General features: G+C 37.7%; 1 protein-coding gene across 2 annotated transcripts in view; it reads left to right on the top strand.

The window, feature by feature from the left end:
- Positions 1–20,260, top strand: part of APOO (apolipoprotein O) — a 111,729-nt gene that overhangs the window by 67,268 nt on the left and 24,201 nt on the right. For both annotated transcript variants that reach the window (XM_007493413.3, XM_056793361.1), the window contains 2 exons: positions 2,715–2,810; positions 4,533–4,624. In XM_007493413.3, coding sequence (XP_007493475.1) covers positions 2,715–2,810; positions 4,533–4,624 — 188 coding nt within the window. The remainder of the gene's footprint in view (positions 1–2,714; positions 2,811–4,532; positions 4,625–20,260) is intronic.

The following is a 20,260-nucleotide window of genomic DNA, read 5'->3' as shown; positions in this document are numbered from 1 at the left end:
ACTCTACCACCACTGTATAAGTTTCCTAATTTTGCCACATCCCCTCCAACATTTATTGTTTTCCTTTGCTATCAGGTTAGCCATTTGGCTAGGTGTGAGGTGGTACATCAGAGTTGTTTTGATTTGCATTTTTCTAAGTATAAGATATTTAAAACACTTTTTCATGTGCTTATTGATAGTTTTGATTTCTTTATCTGAAAATTGCCTTTTCATGCCCCTTGTCCATTTATCAATTGCAGAATGACTTGATTTTTTGTACAATTGATTTAGCTCCTTATAAATTTGAGTAATTAGACCTTTGTCAGAGGTTTTTGTTATAGATTTTTTTCTCAGTTTTTTGCTTCCATTCTAGTTTTGGTTGCATTGGTTTGTTTGTACATTTTAATTAATTTAATCAAAATTATTCATCTTACATTTTGTAATATTCTCTGTCTCTTGCTTGGTCTTAAAATCTTTCCTTTCCCATAAATCTGACAAGTATACTATTCTATGTTTACCTAATTTACTTATAGTTTCCTTCTTTATATTGAAGTCATTCACCCATTCTGAATTTATCTTGGTGTAGGTGTTGACCTATACCAAATCTCTCCCATACTGTTTTACAATTTTCCCAGCAGTTTTTGTCAAATAGTGGCATTTTGTCCCAAAAGCTGGGATCTTTGGGTTTATCGTGCACTATCTTGCTAAAGTCACTTACCCCAAATCTATTCCATTGATTTATCCTTCTGCCTCTTAGCTAGTACTATATTTTTTTGATGATCACTGCTTTATAATACAGTTTAAGATCTGGTACTGCCAAGCCCCCATTCATCACTTTTTTTTTCATTATTTCCCTGGATATCCTTGATCTTTTGTACTTGCAAATGAAGTTTGTTATAATTTTTTCTAATTCAGTAAAAATTTTTCTTGGTATTTTGATAGGTATGGCACTGAATAAGTAGATTAATTTGGGTAGGATTATCATTTTTATTATGTTAGCTCATGCTACCCATGAGCAATTAATGTTTTCCAATTGTTTAGATCTAGTTTTAATTGCGTGGAAAGTTTTGCAGTTGTGTTCATATAATTCCTGTGTTTGTCTTGGCAAATAGATTCCTAAATATTTTATGTTGTCTAGGGTGATTTTAAATGGAATTTCTCTTTTTAACTCTTGCTGCTGAATTTTGTTGGAAATATATAGAAATGCTGATGATTTGTGTGAGTTTATTTTGTATCCTGCAACTTTGCTAAAATTGTTGATTATTTTGACTAGCTTTTTGGTTGATTCTCTAGGATTCTTTATTCTGCAAACAGTGATAGTTTAGTCTCCTCATTGCCTATTTTAATATCTGTTTCTTCTCTGATTGCTATTGCTAGAGTTTCTCATAAATGATTGAGGTGATAATGGGCACCTTGTTTCACTCCTGACCATATTGGGAAGTCTTCTAATTTATCCCCATTGAAGATGATGCTTGCTGATGGTTTTAAATATATACTGTTTATTATTATTTTTATGAAAGGCCCTTCTATACTTTCTAGTGTTTTTAATGAGAATGAGTGTTGTATTTCATCAAAGGCTTTTTCCACATCTGTTGAGATAATCATGTGATTTGTTAGTTTGGTTGTTGATATGGTCAGTTATGTGAATGGTTTTCCTAATATTAGACTATCCTTGCATTCCTGGTATGAATCTCACCTGATCATAGTGAATAGCCCTCGTGATCACTTGCTGGAGTCTTTTTGCTGATATTCTATTTAAGATTTTTGCATCTATGTTCATTAAGGAGATTGTCCTGTAGTTTTCTTTCTCTGTTTTTGGTCTGCCTGGCTTTGGAATCAGTACCATATTTGTGTCATAAAAGGAATTTGGTAGAGCTCCTTCTTTGCTTATTATTTTAAATAGCTTGTATAGTATTAGGATTCGTTGTTCTTTGAATGTTTGATAGAATTCACTTGTGAATCCATCTGGACCTGGGGATTTTTTTCATAGGTAGTTCTCTGATTGCTTGTTCAATTTCTATTTCTGATCTGGGATTGTTTAAGTATTCTATTTCCTCTTCTGTTAATCTAGGCAGTTTATATTTTTGTAAGTAATTCATCCATATCACCTAGATTGCCATATTTGTTGCCATATAATTGGGCAAAATAGTTCTTAATAATTACCTTAATTTCTTCTTCATTAGAGATAAGGTTGTTCTTTTCATCTTTGATACTGTTAATTTGGTTTTCTTCTTTCTTTTTTTATTAGATTAACTAGTACTTTATCTATTTTATTTGTTTTTCCAAAGTACCACCTCCCTTATAATGGCCAAACTCAGAATATTAGAGAAAGACCTTCCAGCTATATTGTGTCAGTACAAATTTATGTTTGTTTAACATAGATTAGCAGAAACAAACTAAAAAAAAATGACTTAATGGGGCAGCTGGGTGACTCATTGGATTGAGAGCCAGGCCTAGAGATTGGAGGACCTAGGTTCAAATCTGGCCTCAGACACTTCCCAGCTATGTAACCCTGGGCAAGTCACTTGACCCCCATTGCCTAGCCCTTACCACTCTTCTGCCTTGGAACCAATAAATATTATTGGTTACAAGATGGATGATAAGGGTTTAAAAAACATTACTTAAAACAATTGTTCAGTAACATTTTATATTGTATAAATTTGTTATCAGAAGTATGGCATCAGTCCTTTTGAAAACACGTCATGTAAACATTCTGTGATCTGATTTCATTGTAGCTAGCTGTGAAATACTACAAAATCCACCTCCAGGATTCTTGCCAAGGCTTGGTGTGATTGGTTTTTCTGGAATTTTGGGATACTTTTTTGCCAGAGGTATGTGCTGTTTTTCAAATGGAATAGTGTGTCATTAATAGTGAATCATTAATTACTTTAATGTTCACTGATAGTTAACTTAAGACATGTGTAATTCAGTCCTGAATTGCACAAAATTCCAGCCATCATAAAAGTTGCATTTTTAAAAAGTTCATAGTGTTGAACAGTAGATTTGTTAATATGTAATGAATTTGTACTTTTCTTTCTCTATTAAGTTTGATTTTTGGGACAAGTAGTGATTATTTAGGTTATAGAGTACATTATATTGGTCTAGATCCTACTTTGAACATGGAAATTTTTCACATTTTGGAGATACTTTCTTATGTGGAAAAGAGTCTTTTTCCATATAGAATGGAACTAACTTTTGTCTGGAAAAGTTATTACAATGTAAAAAATAAACAATTGTAATAATTTAAATTTTATTTATTTTTATTTGAATATTTAACAAATAAATAAAGTATTGCTACTCTTTACTAGTAGAATTATAGCCATTAGAAAACTGATTTCACTACTTTTGTATGTTGTAATTTTTACTTCCCAATATGCTATAAAATTTATATTTACACTAAGTATAAAATTATATACCATAACAAGCTTTAGATGCTTGGAAAATGGAAGATTTTTCCATGTTACCTTAAATGTAAAAGATCTATTCATTAGAATTACTATGTATTTTTTTACAGCTGTTACAAACTCAGTTGAAAAAATACACTTAAAATGCTTATATTAAGTTAATCTCACTACTTCTAGAGAAATGCTAATTTGTAAGCTTTTCTAGTGTTGGGCTAATGAATTGTTGACCTTGGGAAAGTCATTTTATCTCCTAGGGTTGTTGTGAAAAAAACTGCTTTTAAAAAGTATAAACTGCTATATAAATGTGAGTTTATTCTTCATAACATTTTAAGCAGTAAGGGACCTTAGTAATTATTTAGTCCAACTGTTTCATTTTGCAGATGGGGATAATTGAGGCCTATTTTCATAGGTAAATACCATGAGTAAGGAATCCCTTTCTTCACTTTTTTTTGGGAAAAAAATCTACATTTTAGAAATCACAGTAGAACCATATACACATACACATCATGACTTTCCCCAGCAGACAAAACATAAAGACTAGAAATGTAGAGATATCTTAACATTGACCAAATACTTATCCCAGATTTTATAATAAGGTAAACACCCTGTAAAAGAAAAAGAAAAAATTCAGACTTCCCTGATACAAAGGGATGGCAAAAAATTTTACAAGCATTTTCCAGATTATGAATGAAGGTGCCTCACCCCTACCCACTGCAATGTGGAAGGGATGCCTGTGTGATAATACTAACTTGTTCTGTGTACCTTAAAATTCAGGGTTAGGAAGGGGCCAATGTACATAATAATGTTAGGTCCGGTCTGTATCAAAGTGTATCATAGGAATTAAAGCTTAAAGGGAATGTAGAACTCATTTGATCTCATATACTACTTTACAAATGAGTCAATGAAGTCCCTAAGACTTCAACTTACCCAAGATTACATAAATAGTAAATAGTAGAGTTGGAATTCAAACTCATATCCTTAGATTACAAATTTAGTTTTCCTTCTATGATACCACAATCAACTTTAGGACAAAAAAAATTTTTTTTAATTGTAATCTTTGCATACCAAAGGTACATGGTAAATTATGTGATAAAGAAAGTAACAAAATTCACTAATGTGGGGAATGCGGGGGGGACTTTCTTTTAACAGGTTCAAAATTAAAGAAACTTGTGTATCCAATTGGTTTCATGAGCATTACTGCATCTGTCTATTATCCACAAGAGGCTTTTGAATTTGCTCAGGTCAGTTACACTTACCAAGCAAGAACAATCTTTGGTTTTTGTCCATATGATTTTTTTTTCCTGATTACTTGATTTCTTATCATCTTCAGTTTTCACGTTGAGCTTGAAAGGGGCTTTTTTTCCCCATTATTTAGAACAAATGTTTTTTCTTCCTTCTGTCTTGGCTTCTGGATCATCTCTAATATCAATCTGATGTGCTCAAAATAGGAAGATGAATTTGAATATTCATCCAAAGCAAAGAATGAGGAGGAATTTACATCTTTGTATATTGATATATTTCTGTAGGTAGAGTTGTAGTTTTATGATTGATAGTGCAGTTTGTTATTATAGGTTTGTAGGTCTTTTGATAAAGAGGTAATCCTAATTGTATTCAGAAGATCCTAGATGTTGAGTTGGGAGGAACTTGTAGTTTTGTGATTGTTCAAATATGTAACAATATGTAAAATAGAACATGTTTTTGGAGACCTTTGAATGCTAAAGAAATTAAAACTTTATATGTTAGGCATTAGGGAGCAACTGAAGGGTTTTAAACAGAGGAATGAATCATAAGCATTTATTATGAAATTTTCTATGGAAGAGGTGAAGTTATCTAACAGTTGAGGGGATCAGGAAGGACTTTACAGAGCAAATGGTGCTGGGGGACAGCTACTACAAAAAAAAAATGTAAGGAAGGTTGTTGTTGTGTGTGAGAAACAGAGGAAAGACCAGTTTGACTGGATCCAGAATTGCAAAAATGTGAAGTTAGGAGCCATGTAAAATGAGATTGGAAAGATAGCTGGGGACAAGTCATTGAAAGACTTTAAAAGCTAAACAGAGAAGTTTCCATTTGCTTCTAGAAGCAATAGGAAGCCATTGGAATTAATTGAGTAGAGGAATAACTTGGTCATATCCCCACAAAAATCTCTTTGGTAGCAAGGTGGAGGACAAACTGAAGCAAGGAATAACTTGAAGTAAGAACATGATTAGGAGACTGTTACAGTACTAGGTAAAAGGTGATGAGGGCCCCAAACAAGGTGGTAGCTGTGTGAATGGAGACGGTCGGATTTAACAGATATTATGGAGGTAGAAACCACAAGATCTGGTTACATATTGGAAATGTGAGCAAAGGAAAGTTAAAAGTTGAGAATAATATCGGGTTACAAACCTGAGACACTGAAAAAATGGTGAAAAGGATGGATTTGAGGGCAAAAATAATGAGTTCTGTTTTGGACACATTAAGTTTGAGGTGTCTTCCTGGTGTAGTAGGTGGTTAACATTGGAAGGACTCGAATTTTAGAAGACCTCAAAGGACCAAGCAAATGTTTGTGTCCTTTGACAAATCTAGTCATAACTGATTCTAGGATATCCAGTTTGAAAATGTCCAGTAGGCCATTGGTAATCTGGAACCAATGCTCACTGTAAAGACTGAGGCTAGCTATATAGATCTGTAAGTCATCAGAATAGAGATGATAATTAAACCCAAGGTAGTTAATGAAGACACCAAATGAGAGAGAATTTAGAGAAAGAAGAGTAAAGCGCTTAAAACAGAGCTTTGTGGCTCATCCACAATTAGGGGGTATGGCCTGGAAGTGCAGCAGCAAAGGAGATTGAGAGAGAACAATTAGACAAATACAGTAGTATCATGAAAACCTAAAGAGGACAGAGTATCTAGGAGGAGAGAATAATCATTAATCTCTACTGCAGAAGAGGAGGTTAAGAATGATGTAGGTTAAAAAAGGCCATCAGATTTAATGTTAAAGAGATTATTGGTGACTTTCTGGAGAAATCAGTTTCACTTAACTGATGAGGTCAGAAGTTGTACAGAGTTGAAAAGTTAAGGGTGGAGTAGAAGAAATGAAAGTAAAGCATGCAGATAACTTTTACAGGAGTTTAGCTGAAAAAGAGAGGAAGAATATAAGAACAATAACTTGATGGAATGGTAGAATCTAGTACAGGTCAGAAGGAGACCTGGGCTTGTTTGCAGTGAGTAGGGAAACTGCTGGTAGTAGATAAAGACTGAAGATTAAAGAAAGTGAAGGTTCAATTAAAGTTGTAATTTGAGGGCAGCTAGGTGGCTCAGTGGATTGAGATCCAGGCCTAGAGATGGGAAGTCCTAGGTTCAAATGTGGTCTCATACACATCCTAACTGTGTGACCCTGGGCAAGTCACGTAAACCCCATTGCCTAGCCCTTACCACTCTTCTGCCTTAGAACCAATGCACAGTATTGATTCTAAGATGGAAGGTAAGGGTTTAAAAAAAAAGTTGTAATTTGCTGGAGAAATTTGAGAAGATGAAAATGAGGGCACATTAAAGGAGTTGGCTTCCACAGGAAGGGTCACCTCATCATAGACACAGGGAAAAGCAAGAGATAATGAAGGATTATGTCATGGTTTTTTTGAAATGAGGGGAAAGAAAAGAGGAGCTCATGTTGAATGGTCTTATCACAATAAAGTGAGAGGTGAAGTTTTCGGGTACTAGAGTAAGTTATATTACCATTATTTTACAGATGAGAAATAAATTGTAAGTGGTCATTTATGGCCCAGCACCTCCATTATCTGAAGTGAAATTAAAACCCAAGCAACTAACCATAACTGGCTCATTTCATTCATTCAACTTGCATTTATTAAGTACCTGCTTTGTGCTAACTCAGCTAACATGTATGAAGTGGCTATTATGTGTAAGTCAATAGGCAGTATGGATAGAGCTTGGTTAAAGGCCCACCTCTGACACAGATTAACTCTGTGATCTTGTAAAGTCTCCTAACTTCTCAGACTGAGCAGAGAAGGTATCAAACTTTATCTTTTAGGGAAATTCCTCTCTAGAACCTCTGGATATCTGTGAAGTCAGGTTCTGAGAATAAAGAGATGAAAAACAATTATGATTATTTCTAAGGGTCTAGCACATCATGTAAATAATGTGATAGCACATTGTGTAAGAGGCATGAAGAGAGAGAAGACTTACAAGCCAGGTCATGTAAGAAACAAGGCTGGGGACCTGTCTGTCATTCAAGACAAAGATTCCAAACAGAATGTTCCCAGGAGGAGGAGGCAGTTGAGCTGACCAGGGGGAAAGGAACTGATCCTGTCTCTCCCTCGGGGGTTGACTGACCAGGATACTTTGGCTCTCTGGGTTTTTCTGATCATAGGAGGCAAGCCTGACTGAAGGGAAAAGAAGCTGAGAACTGATTATTATTAGTTTTTGTCCCAGGCTTCTGAAATTAGGCTGAGAGACCTTGGTGGCTTTGTGGAGAAGAAAAGAATAATAACAGTTGTCCTCCATCTCTCTGACTGTCCTTCTGTCACAGTTGTGACTGGATTGATTTCCCAAACCCTCAAATTCTCCTTATAGTTTAGGGAAACCCTCATTCCTCTTTCCTCAGTTCTCTATTCTGTTGTTTACCAATAAACCCCTTACCTGAGAAAGAAAACAAGAGTATCTTCGTAGTCCACTCAGGAGGGAGGGGTGAAGCCACAAGCTTCAAGAAGAAATTTTGAGGGAGAGGATGGAAGACGGGAAGGGGGTGAGGGAGTATGTGGGATCTGGGGGTGATGGGAGGAGGAGGTTAGGAAATAGATTGATCTATCAGCCATCGGCAAACCCCAGAGCATTCCCCTGTAGCAGCATCCCTCTCTCTCTCTCAGTATCTCTCAAAGTACATCTATCCCCATTGTAACTAGCAGCTCTCTAGTAAGGCAGAGTACCCAGTTACAACAACAAGAAATAGTGTCACACAGATTATCATTCTGTTACAACATATAATAGAGGCATACTCAAATAAAATGCTCAAGGCAAATTTGAAGAAGGGAAAAGTTCCTTCAGCTTTGGTGTATCAGGGAAAGGGGGAATGAGGGACACATCTGACTGTCTTATTCACCTACTCGTAACTTTTAGGACTCCCTATTTTTCTTAAATAAGAATATAAATTCTTTGGTCTGGCTCTTAGGGTCTTCAACAGTCTTTTGACTGAATCTCTTCAGCCTTCTTTCATATTACTTACTCCCTTTTCTGTGCTTCATATACCAGTCAAATGGAACTGTTTGCTTTTTCTTATACTCAACATGCCATCATCTCCTGCTTCAGTACATTTGTCCCCTATGCCCAGTGCATTCTCAGGTCCCCTCTGCCTTTCAGAATCTTTATCTTCCTTCAAGGTTTAGGTTAGAGGTCACCTATTTTATCAGGCCTTCCATGATCCTCCTCCTTCACTTCCTGCTCTTCATGCTCACTCTACCCCCAAATATTTCTAGGATTCTTCATCTGATCTCTCTTCTTTTCCTCATTCGTTCTCTATCCAGAACTACATTTATCTTTATCTTTGAGAGCATAGACTTTTCATTTTGTCTTAGTAGGTGCTTAATACATTTTGAATTGAATTGAAGGAGCATCTAAACTGAATCTGGATGTAAGGAAATGAATACCAAGCACTGAACTAATTGTGATAGACTTTAAAAAAAAAAAAGGCCTTTGCCATGGAAGAGCTTATTGTCTACTTAGAGAGACAAAACACAAACAGTTCTCTACCTTTTTCATGTGTCAAAGAGATTATAGAGGAAGCAGTTTGAGCCTGAGTCAGAAAATCTAGATTCAAATCTTTGTTCTGCCAATTTCTTTATGACCTTGCAGAAGTAATTTAACTTCTTAGGGCTTCAGCATCCTTGACTTTTAAGTGACAGGGCTAGATTAGGTGATCTCTAAGGTCCCTTCTTATTTTCAAATGAACAGATTATCCATGAGCAACATAAGAGTTAGTTGCAGACACATCACTAATTCCATAGGAATTTAGAATAAGAAAAATATGGGCTGGGGTTAATCTGAGAAGTCTTCAGTAAGGAGTTAGGTCTTAAACTGGATGAGAAGTGTTGTTGGAGACCAAATAGTATGAGCAAGGTTACTAAGATGGGAAAGAATAAAGGCACATGAGTTGGCAAGGGGAAAGCTAGGAAAGACACTAGACTAACTGAAATTGTGGTTAATATTTTGGATTAGTTAAAAAAAAACAAACATTTTGAATGGGCAGGGTATAGAATCAAAAAGAGAAGTGTCACAAATGAAAACAAAGTTTTAGAAAGATTAGTTGGATAGAGGTGCATAAATTAATGAAATTATGAAAATCAGCTAGGAACCTAGAGGTAATATAGCTAAGAATTGATAAGGAATGGTCCCACATGGCACTAATTTCCTGGGGTCTCTTTCTCATTACCATGAAGTGATAGTTCTCTATTTCTCCCTTCCCACCTATTACACTTATCTTTAAAAGTTTACTTCAGCAAGGTTTGAGTTTTTTATTCTTCCCTCCATAAGACCTAATTGTGGCTATCCTTCTAAATTTCATATTACCATATACATATGTGATACCTGCTATATGACCATATATGTAATACAGAATGACCATATGTAGTTAGCAGTGAGGATGTATGTGGAAGGGATAGTTCCAGGAGATATTGCAAGGATGATTCAAAGGTATAGAATATTTGAAAGATGCTAGTTTTAGTAGTAAATAATGAAAAGTTGCTAACTTTTAAAGGAAACTTAGTTTTAGACATATTTTGTTTGAGGACATGTTTAGGCAGAGAATAAGATCTTACTTTTTTAAAGTTAGGCTTTGATGCTTTGGGGCAGCTAGGTGGCACAATGTATGGAATGCCAGGCCTGAAGTCAAAAGAGTCATCTTTATGAATTCAAATCTAGTTTCAGCCACTTTATAGCTGGGTGGCCCAAGTCAAGCCACTTAAACCTGTCTGTTTGCCTCAGTTTCCTTAGTCTGTAAAATGAGCTAGCAAAGGAAATGGCAAACCTTTCCAATGTCTTTGCCAAGAAAACCTCAAATGGGGTCACAAAGAGTTGGGCATATCTGAACAGCAATAACAAATTTTATGCTTTTACATTATGCTACATTTTCAATGAGTATGAGCGCAGTCAAGATAGCATGGGAGCCTGATGATTGGAATTTCACCTAAGGCACCACAAACCTTGATCCCTTTCAGAAACAATTGACATTAGCATCTAGATAGTGGGAATAATTATTTAAAACATGAAGCATTTCTTCCAGCTACTGCAGATTAATTCTCTGCCCTGTTACCCCAGCCCCCCTATCCAGATCAGGAATCTTCTAGTAATTTAGGATCTCTGGCCACAGAACACTAATTCCCTGGGGCCTCTTTCTCATTACCATGAAGTGCTATCTCTCTGTTTTTCCCTTCTCACCTATTAAACTTATCTTTAAAAGTTGACTTGAGCAAGTTTGGAGTTTTTTACTCTTCCCTTCACAAGACTTAATTGTGGCTATCCTCCTAAATTTCATATGACCACACGCAGTAATATCCCTGCTTATTTCATAGGATCGTAGATTGAGAGCTGAAAGAAACTTCAGAAACCACCTAGCCCTAGCCTTTCACTTTACAGATGAGGAACCTAAAGTCCATGGAGGTAAAATGTTTTGCCCAAGATCATTCAAAGAAATAATAAGTTTCAGAGGCAGGATTTGAACCCAGCTCCCCTTGTTTCCAGGGCTCTTGCTCTTTCCCTGGCCACCAGAATGCTTCCTTCCACAGACTTCTAGCGACACATCACCCTAACCCCAGCTTTGAACTGAAAAGTGGGAAAAATTCCTTTAAGAAAAATATCCTTTGTGAGCCCTGTCCTTCACTTTGTAGGTCAGAAAAATATGGAAGAATTCCTTGAGGGAAAAGGGGGGGTGTGAGAATTGTAGATAAAATTAAACTTGCAGGTTCTTAAAAAGTTCAGTTACATAAATCAAGTTAGAAGCAACAAAGGGACCAGGAGAGCTTTGAGGAACCAAAATATTAAGAAATGACTAATAACTAAAAGCATGAAGTCATTTAGTGGAAGGACAGCCAGTAACATGCTTCAGGAACAATGATGTAATCAGTGTGTTATATCCTCTCACTGAATCATGAAAGCTCTGAGTCATCAAAAAAAGTTAAATTGGGGTCAGTGAACTTTGTTTAGAAAGGAAAGGAAGTGATGTGTTTAAAAAAAAAAAATTTCCAGAAAATACTTATTAACAAAAATGTATGCCTTCATTCTCAAACTTTTCACTCCAGAAAAATCTTCCTTTACTGACTAGAACTGACAGTTAGACTCTAACTATATTTAGTAAATATACACCATTGCACAGATTTTAGAGTGAATAACTTGGGGAACTAGGAAACTGTAATTCTGAATTTTAGGTTTCTCTTCCCCATTCTACTTGTGTTGAAAGGAGACTCAAGTTCCTCATTCCATTACTAAAATGATATAACATCCAAATATTCTGGAAGAATCCCCCATCTCCTATCTCCTCTTAGGGGTTTCAGTTTTATTCTTACGTGGTTTCTGATAAAGTTATGATAGCTATGTCTAAGAACAAAGAAATTTAAATTCTCCCATGTATTGCATATCTAGAGATAGCTTTGAATCCTTAGTTTCCTTAATCATCTCAGATATCATTTCCTGGAGGAAGCCTTTTCCAGTCCCAATAATTAATTGTTCTTACCCTATTCAAATTATTTTATATTTAATTCCCTGTTTATTTGGCATATCCCTGGTAGAATGTCAGCTCCATGAAGATAAGAACTATTTATTTTCTTATCTTTGTATCCCCAGTGCTAACACATTGCTTTGCATATCATATGTTTAATAAATACTTATTGAATTGAATATGAATTTACCTTCATCTTTTGTAATAAATAACCTAAATTTTTTGCCCCAAAAATCTGTTTTTGGTCTATATTCATTGTGCACATCAAGTCTTGCCCCATTCTTTTTTACAGTTAGGACCCTACCATAGTCCTTGTGTTTTTGTTGTTTAAAGTATATATGCTAGAGGCATATAGGTAGCTCAGTGGATAGAGTCTGGAGGCCTAGAGATTGGAGGTCTTGGGTTCAAATCTGACCTCAAACACTTCCTAGCTGTGTGACCCTGGGCAAGTTTACTAAATCCCAATTACCTATCCATTATTGCTCTTCTGCTCTGGAACTTGTAGGTGCTTGTGCCCATAGTATATTTAGTATACAACTAAACCAGATAAATAAGGCCTTATTCAGACCGTTTGGGCTTATGGACAGTTTGTGAATGTTCAAGCTATATAGAGTATAGCTTTATAAATTAAAGACATTTTTGGACTTCAAAATAAATTTCTTTTTTTTTTTTAACTCTTACCTTCCATCTTGGAATCACTATTGTGTATTGGCTCTGAGGCTCCCCGAACCCGCGAGAAGCCTCAAGGTAGGAAGATAGAAAAAGGATAGAAGTTTCGGATACCCCGAGGGGCGTGGTGGAGCCAAGTTATAGATATGAGGTGGCAGAAATGAGTCAGAAACCAGGCCTTATTGATTATAATGGGGCCACAGCAGAACCCCGATCTTAGGATGTCGCAGAGGCATGATCCGTCCTGAGATCCACAATTAATACCACACAGGTCGGAGACATGATAGAGAAAAGAGAGTGCCTGGCCAAAAGCCAGGTCCCAGGTGGGAGAGGTAGATAAGGAAAGGAATTAAAGATGGAGCTTGGCCAGAGGCCAAGCTCCAGCAAGGACAGAAATCAGTGAGAGCTAAGATCCAAGAGAGGGCAGAGCTTGCTGTGGCCCTGTATTTAATCTCTTTGATATGCAAATATACACAATACATAGGGATGATTATCACTGGTTAATGACAAGGTATAGGTGTGGTTTCTCTTAGCCAGGTAAACACAAAGAAACCTGTTTTCCCGCCTAACCTGGGGGAAGCTGGGGTCAAGGGTCAGAGGCTTTCCCAGCCATGCACAAGACTGAGCATGCTCTCTTCTAAGCCACTCTGTACATACTGTTTCCCTTGTCCCTAGATAGGGGTGGACTGCTACAGGCTCCAAAGCAGAAGAGTGGTAAGGGCTAGGCAGTGCGGGGTTAAGACCAGGGTCACACAGCTGGGAAGTATCTGAGGCCAGATTTGAATGTAGGACTTCCCAGCTCTAGGCCTGACTCTCAATCCACTGAGCTACCTAACTGCCCCCTCAAAATACATTTCTAAAAACCCACCCTTTCATTGCATACAAGCAGAAAGCAAAACTTTTAGAATTACGTGGGAAATATATTTTTATTTTAAAAATAAGCTTTGAAGTTATTGCAGAGGAAAAGAATAGCCATGTGTGACACTATACAAGCATTTTAGAGAATAATTCAGAATTAAAGAAAAGAATTAGGAAGTTCTATTAATGTAAACTATCCTGGCATTCCAAAGCATATAATTTATGGGTGCTTAAGGACCTGGAGCACTTGTTCAGGTCCAGTAAAGCAAGGAAGCCATTGTGTTGGGATCCAGGGGGACCTGGAGAAGGTCGTGGAAGCTTGGCATACCAAATGAGATTTTTATATTTGTTCCTGGAGGTGATAGGCAGCTGCTGGAGTTTTGCTTTGGAGATAGCTTGGTCAGACCTGCTCTAGGAAAATGACTGTGACTGAATGGAGGTGGAAAGAGGCTTGAGGCACACAAATCCACCAGCAAGCTACCTGAGGCTGGCCATGAGGAAATGAAAACCTGCCCGCGTGTGGTAGCAGCATCACAGGACAGGGGGCAGGCATTGTCAAGGGATGTGGCAAAGAGGCAAGCAGATGAGCTATAAGGGAGTGAGAGAGTGAGGAGCTGAGACTGACCCCTAGGTTATGGTCTGGGGGGGGGTTGGGGGGGGGGTGCTGGAGATGCCCTCCATAGCAATAGGGAAGTTAGGAGCATGGGAAGGTTGAGGGAAAGATAATGAGTTCAGTTTAGGACATGTTTAAGATCAATAAACATTTAGTAAGTACCGATTGCGCCAGGCATTACACTTGAGTCTGGAGGCAAAAGGAGGCAAAGGACAGCCCCTGACTTCAGGGAGCCCACCATATAGCCAAGCAGATGTCTGGTGGCCGGCAGAGAGGCTAGGGCTGAATAAGTAGATTTGAAACTCATTACTATAAAAGTGATTGTGGAATCCATGGGAGCTGAATAGGATCTCCAGGTGACATAATGTGCCTTCCCATACAGGTTAGGTGTTAGGGATGTCAATGCCTCTGCCACACAGGCTAGACCTGCTCAGGCCACAGATATACTTGGTACTAGCAGTAATGGGATCAGCAGTGGATGTAGCATCTACCCACCTCCCTGACATAAATTTGCCATCTCTAGTTCCAATCTTCTGCTATTTCTTTTTTTTCTTTTTAAATAAACCCTTACTTTCCAGCTTAGAATCAATACTGTGTATTGGTTCTAAGGCAGAAGAGCAGTAAGGGCTAGGCAATGGGGGTTAAGTGACTTGCCCAGGGTCACATAGCTGGGAAGTGTCTGAGGCCATATTTGAACCCAGGACCTCCCATCTCCAGGTCTGGCTCTCAATCCACTGAGCCAACCCAACTGCCCCCTCTTCTATTTCTTTACAGTGGGACCCCTAGATGGAATTTTCCCCTTCATCCTAGATTTCTTCTCATATTCCTCACTCCTTGACTCTTCTCATATTCACAGAAATAGAGTTTTCTCCTCAGGACACTACAGCTCTTGGCACTCTTCCTCAGGCTGATATTCTTGGCCTCTCACTCTGTTTTTACACACAACCAAGGGGAGAAGTCAGCATGCTTTTTTCTCCCCTTCTTGCTATCCTTAGACCTCTCTGCCACCATCCCTCTAAAATATACTTTGCCCCTTTCTTTACGGGTCACTTAATCCCATTGAAATCCTTATTACTGTCATCTGTTGTCTTCTAGGTCATTCTTTGTACCCAGTAAATTCATTATCAGGGTTACAGTCATCTTCTCTGTCCCATCCTCTGTAGACTTTTTTTTTAACAACTTGACCTCTCAATTCCTCAACCATCTCAGCCCCCATGACTTATCTCCAGGCCACTTTAGCCATATATATATGTATATTTTTTTTTTTTTTAGTTTTTAAAACATTTTTATTTGGTCGTTTTCATACATTATTCATTGGAAACTGATCATTTTCTTTTCCTCCCCACCCCTCCCCTATACGCGATTCATCTGGGTATCACATGTGTCCTTGCTCTGAACCAATTTCCTTATTGTTGGTATTTGCATTAGGGTGCTCATTTAGCATCTCTCCTTGATCATGTCCCCTCAACGTCTGTAGTCAAGCAGTTGCTTTTCCTTGGTGTTTTTACTCCCTCAGTTTGTCCTCTGCTTGAGGATAGTTTTTTTTTTTCTCGTAGATCCTTGCAGATTGTTCAGGGACATTGTAAAGCCATTAATGGAGAAGTCATTACGTTCTCTTGTACCACAGTGTGTCAGTCTCTGTGTACAATGTTCTCCTGGTTCTGCTCCTCTCACTCTGCATCAATTCCTGGAGGTTGTTCCAGTCTCCATGAAATTCCTCCACTTTATTATTCCTTTGAGCACAATAGTATTCCATCACCAACATATACCACAATTTGTTCAGCCATTCCCCAATTGAAGGGCATCCCCTCGTTTTCCAATTTTTGGCCACCACAAAGAGTGCAGCTATAAATATTCTTATACAAGTCTTTTTCCTTATTATCTCTTTGGGATACAAACCCAGCAGTGCTATGGCTGGATCAAAGAGCAGACAGTCTTTTATCACCCTTTGGGCATAGTTCCAAATTGCCCTCCAGAATGGTTGGATCAATTCACAACTCCACCAGCAATGCATTAATGTCCCTACTTTGCCACATCCCCTCCAGCATTCATTACTTTCCTTTGCTGTCATGTTAGCCAATCTGCTAGGTGTGAGGTGATACCTCAGAGTTGTTTTGATTTGCATCTCTCTGATTATAAGAGATTTAGAACACTTTTTCATGTGCTTATTAGTAGTTTTGATTTCTTTAACTGAAAATTGCCTATTCATGTCCCTTGCCCATTGTTCAATTGGATAATGGCTTGATTTTTTGTACAACTAGTTTAGCTCTTTATAAATTTGAGTAATTAGACCTTTGTCAGACGTTTTTGTTATGAAGATTGTTTCCCAATTTGTTGCTTTCCTTCTAATTTTAGTTTCATTGGTTTTGTTTGTACAAAAACTTTTTAATTTGATGTAGCCAAAATTATTTATTTTGTATTTTGTGACTCTTTCTAAGTCTTGCTTGGTTTTAAAATCTTTCCCTTCCCAATGGTCTGACATGTGTACTATTCTGTGTTCACCTAATTTACTTATAGTTTCCTTCTTTATATTCAAGTCGTTCACCCATTCTGAGTTTATCTTGGGGTAGGGTGTGAGATGTTGATCTAAACCTAATCTCTCCCATACTATTTTCCAATTTTCCCAGCAGTTTTTGTCAAATAGTGGGGTTTTGTCCCAAAAGCTGGAATCTTTGGGTTTATCATAGACTGTCTTACTGAGGTCACTTACCCCAAGTCTATTCCACTGATCCTCCCTTCTGTCTCTTAGCCAGAACTGTATGGTTTTCATGATCACCGCTTTATAGTACAGGTTAAGATCTGGTTCAGCAAGGCCACCTTCCTGCACTTTTTTTTTCTGTTATTTCCCTTGATATTCTTGATCTTTTGTTCTTCCCAATAAACTTTGTTATTGTTTTATCTAATTCTGAAAAAAAAAGTTTTTTGGTAGTTTGATGGGTATGGCACCAAATAATTAAATTAGTTTGGGTAAGATTGTCATTGTTATTATGTTAGCTCGTCCTACCCATGAGAAATTAATGTTTTCCCAATTATTTAGATCTAGTTGTAATTGTGTGGAGAGTGTTTTGTAGTTGTGTTCATACAGTTCCTGTGTTTATCTTGGCAGATAGATTCCTAAGTATTTTATATTGTCTAGGGTGATTTTAAAGGAATTTCTCTTTGTAACTCTTGCTTCTGGGATGAGTTGGAAGTACATAGAAATATTGATTATTTATGTGGGTTTATTTTATATCCTGAAACTTTGCTAAAGTTGTTGAATATTTCTACTAGCTTTTTAGTTGATTCTCTAGGATTCTTTAGGAAGACCATCATATCATCTGCATGGTCTCTTCATTACCCATTTTAGTACCTTTAATTTCTTTTTTCTTCTCTAATTGCTACTGCTAGTGTTTCTAATACAGTGTTAAATAATAAAGGTGATAACGGGCATCCTTGTTTCACTCCTGATTTTATTGGGAAGGCTTCTAGTTTATCCCCATTGCACATGATACTTGCTGATGGTTTTAAATATATACTGTTTATTATTTTTAGAAAAGGCCCATTTATTCCTATGCTTTCTAGTGTTTTCAAAAAGGAATGAGTGTTGGGGGCAGCTGGGTAGCTCAGTGGATTGAGAGCTAGCCCTAGAGACGGGAGGTCCTAGGTTCAAATCTGGCCTCAGACACTTCCCAGCTGTGTGACCCTGGGCAAGTCACTTGACCCCCATTGCCTAGCCCTTACCACTCTTCTGCCCTAGAGCCAATACACAGTATTGACTCCAAGACGGAAGGTAAGGGTTTAAAAAAAAAAAAAAGGAATGAGTGTTATATTTTGTCAGAGGCTTTTTCTGCATCTGTTGAGATAATCATGTGATTTTTGTTGGTTTGTTTGTTTATATGGATGAATCCTATCTGGTCATAGTGAATAGCCCTCGTTATCACTTGCTGGAGTCTTTTTGCTAGTATTCTATTTAAGATTTTGCATCTATGCTCATTAAGGAGATTGTCCTGTAGTTTTCTTTCTCTGTTTTTGGTCTGCCTGGCTTTGGAATCAGTACCATATTTGTGTCATAAAAGGAATTTGGTAGAGCTCCTTCTTTGCTTATTATTTTAAATAGCTTGTATAGTATTAGGATTCGTTGTTCTTTAAATGATTGATAGAATTCATTTGTGAATCCATCTGGACCTGGGGATTTTTTCTTAGGGAGTTCTTTGATGGCTTGTTCAATTTTTTTCATGATTGCTACTCCTGCCTTCTTTTTCTCAGTTGATGCCCAATAAATTTTGCTCCATCTGCTTATCTTTACCCTATGTATATCTTCCTTCCTCATGTGTATTTCTTGTAGACAACATAGGTAGGATTTTGGTTTCTAATCCACTGCTATTTGCTTCCACTTTATGGGTGAGTTCATCTCATTAAAATTCAAAGTTATGATTACTGTCTGTGTATTCCCCAACATTTTGATTTTCTCTCCTTGTCCTGCCCTTTCCTCTTTCATTATTTCCTTCTACACCCCTGTTCTGTTTTTAAACAGTCCCCCTAATCCCCACCCTTATTTTCCATTTCTTTCTGCCCCCTCCCTTTTTGTGCCCTTTTTATGTTTTAGGGTCATTTAATTCCCTTCCCCTTTCTCTTTCCCTCAACTTCCCAATAGGGTAAGATAGAATTCAATACCCCAGTGGATCTAGATGTTCTTCCCTCTCAGAATTGATTCTACTGAGAGTAAGGTTTGAATATTACCTTTTAGCACTCTCTTCCTCTCCTTCTTATAGCTGTACTCTTCCCCTCCTACTCCCTTATGCTTTTTTGTGTAATATAGATTTTTCTTATTTGTTTTAATAAGAATAAGAATAATTTTCTTATTCCTTCAAGTTTCTCTTGGTGCCATCTTCTCTCCCTCCCCCTTTCTTTCTTCTTTTTTTATATATGATTTTAAACCACTTAGTACCCCATTAGTACCCACTTAGTACACCCATTGGGGTGTATGGGGTGCTCAGGGAGGAGTAGTATCTCTGGTATGGAGGGCTTGTGGTGCCCTCCTAGGGCAGCTCTCCAACCTCTGACCCTCACCTGACACCCAGCTCTCACTTGTGGCTCCTAGTAGCTGCTAGCATGTGGCAGTGGCCACACCCTGGGCAATGGCTTTGACAGGCCGGCTAAACCTTGTGAGGGTAGCCATTGGATCGTAGGCTCCTGGTGAACTAAGGCTTTGCTCACCCAGCATGTGAAGACTGCTTCGGCCGAACAGACAGAAGAAACCAATAAGAAGGTTCAACGGCTGAGAGGGCGACGCAGCAAAGCACTGTGGAGTGCTTAGGGCGTGTTGGAACACAAAAGACAGCACAGCCATCCAATGCAGCTGAGGAAGTCTCCAGGTGTAACAATTTTTCGTGCCAATGGACCCAGGCTTCCAATGCCAAGAGAGTGGGACTGTCTCTGTGCATCGACTTTTCCACTTAAATCTCCTTCACCCACAAGTATTTTTTGTGCACACTCATCTACACCACAATGAAAGCGCACAAAGACAATCATCATCCTCGATTACCAAGAGACTACTACTACTATATAGTCAGGTTTGATGGGTAGTTGATTTTTGGTTGAAGACCCAGTTCTCTTGCCTTTCTGAATATCGTGTTCCAGGCTTTGCGGTTTTTTTTTTGGGGTGGCCGCTGTTAGGTCTTGTGTCATTGATGCTCCTTTGTATCTGAAGTTTCTTTTTTTAGCGTCTTATAAGATTTTCTCCTTAGCTTGGAAGCTCTTGAATTTGGCAATTACATTCCTGGGGATTGTCTTTTGGGGATTTAGTATAGAGGGTGTTCTGTGAACCCTTTCCATTTCTGTTTTTTGCCCCCTTTTATGAAAACATCAGGGCAATTCTCTTCGATGATTTCTTGTAGTATGGCATCGATATTTTTGTTAATCTCTGGTTTTTCAGGTGGACCAATGATTCTCAAATTGCCTGTCTTTCCTCAGTTTTCCTGGTCTGTCACCTTGTCAGTGAGATATTTTATGTTTTCTTCTAATTCACTAATTTTTTTATATTGCTTCATTAATTCT

Source organism: Monodelphis domestica, chromosome 4, assembly GCF_027887165.1.
Source record: "Monodelphis domestica isolate mMonDom1 chromosome 4, mMonDom1.pri, whole genome shotgun sequence".
NCBI lineage: Eukaryota > Metazoa > Chordata > Mammalia > Didelphimorphia > Didelphidae > Monodelphis > Monodelphis domestica.
This window is presented reverse-complemented; position numbering and strand designations above follow the sequence as displayed.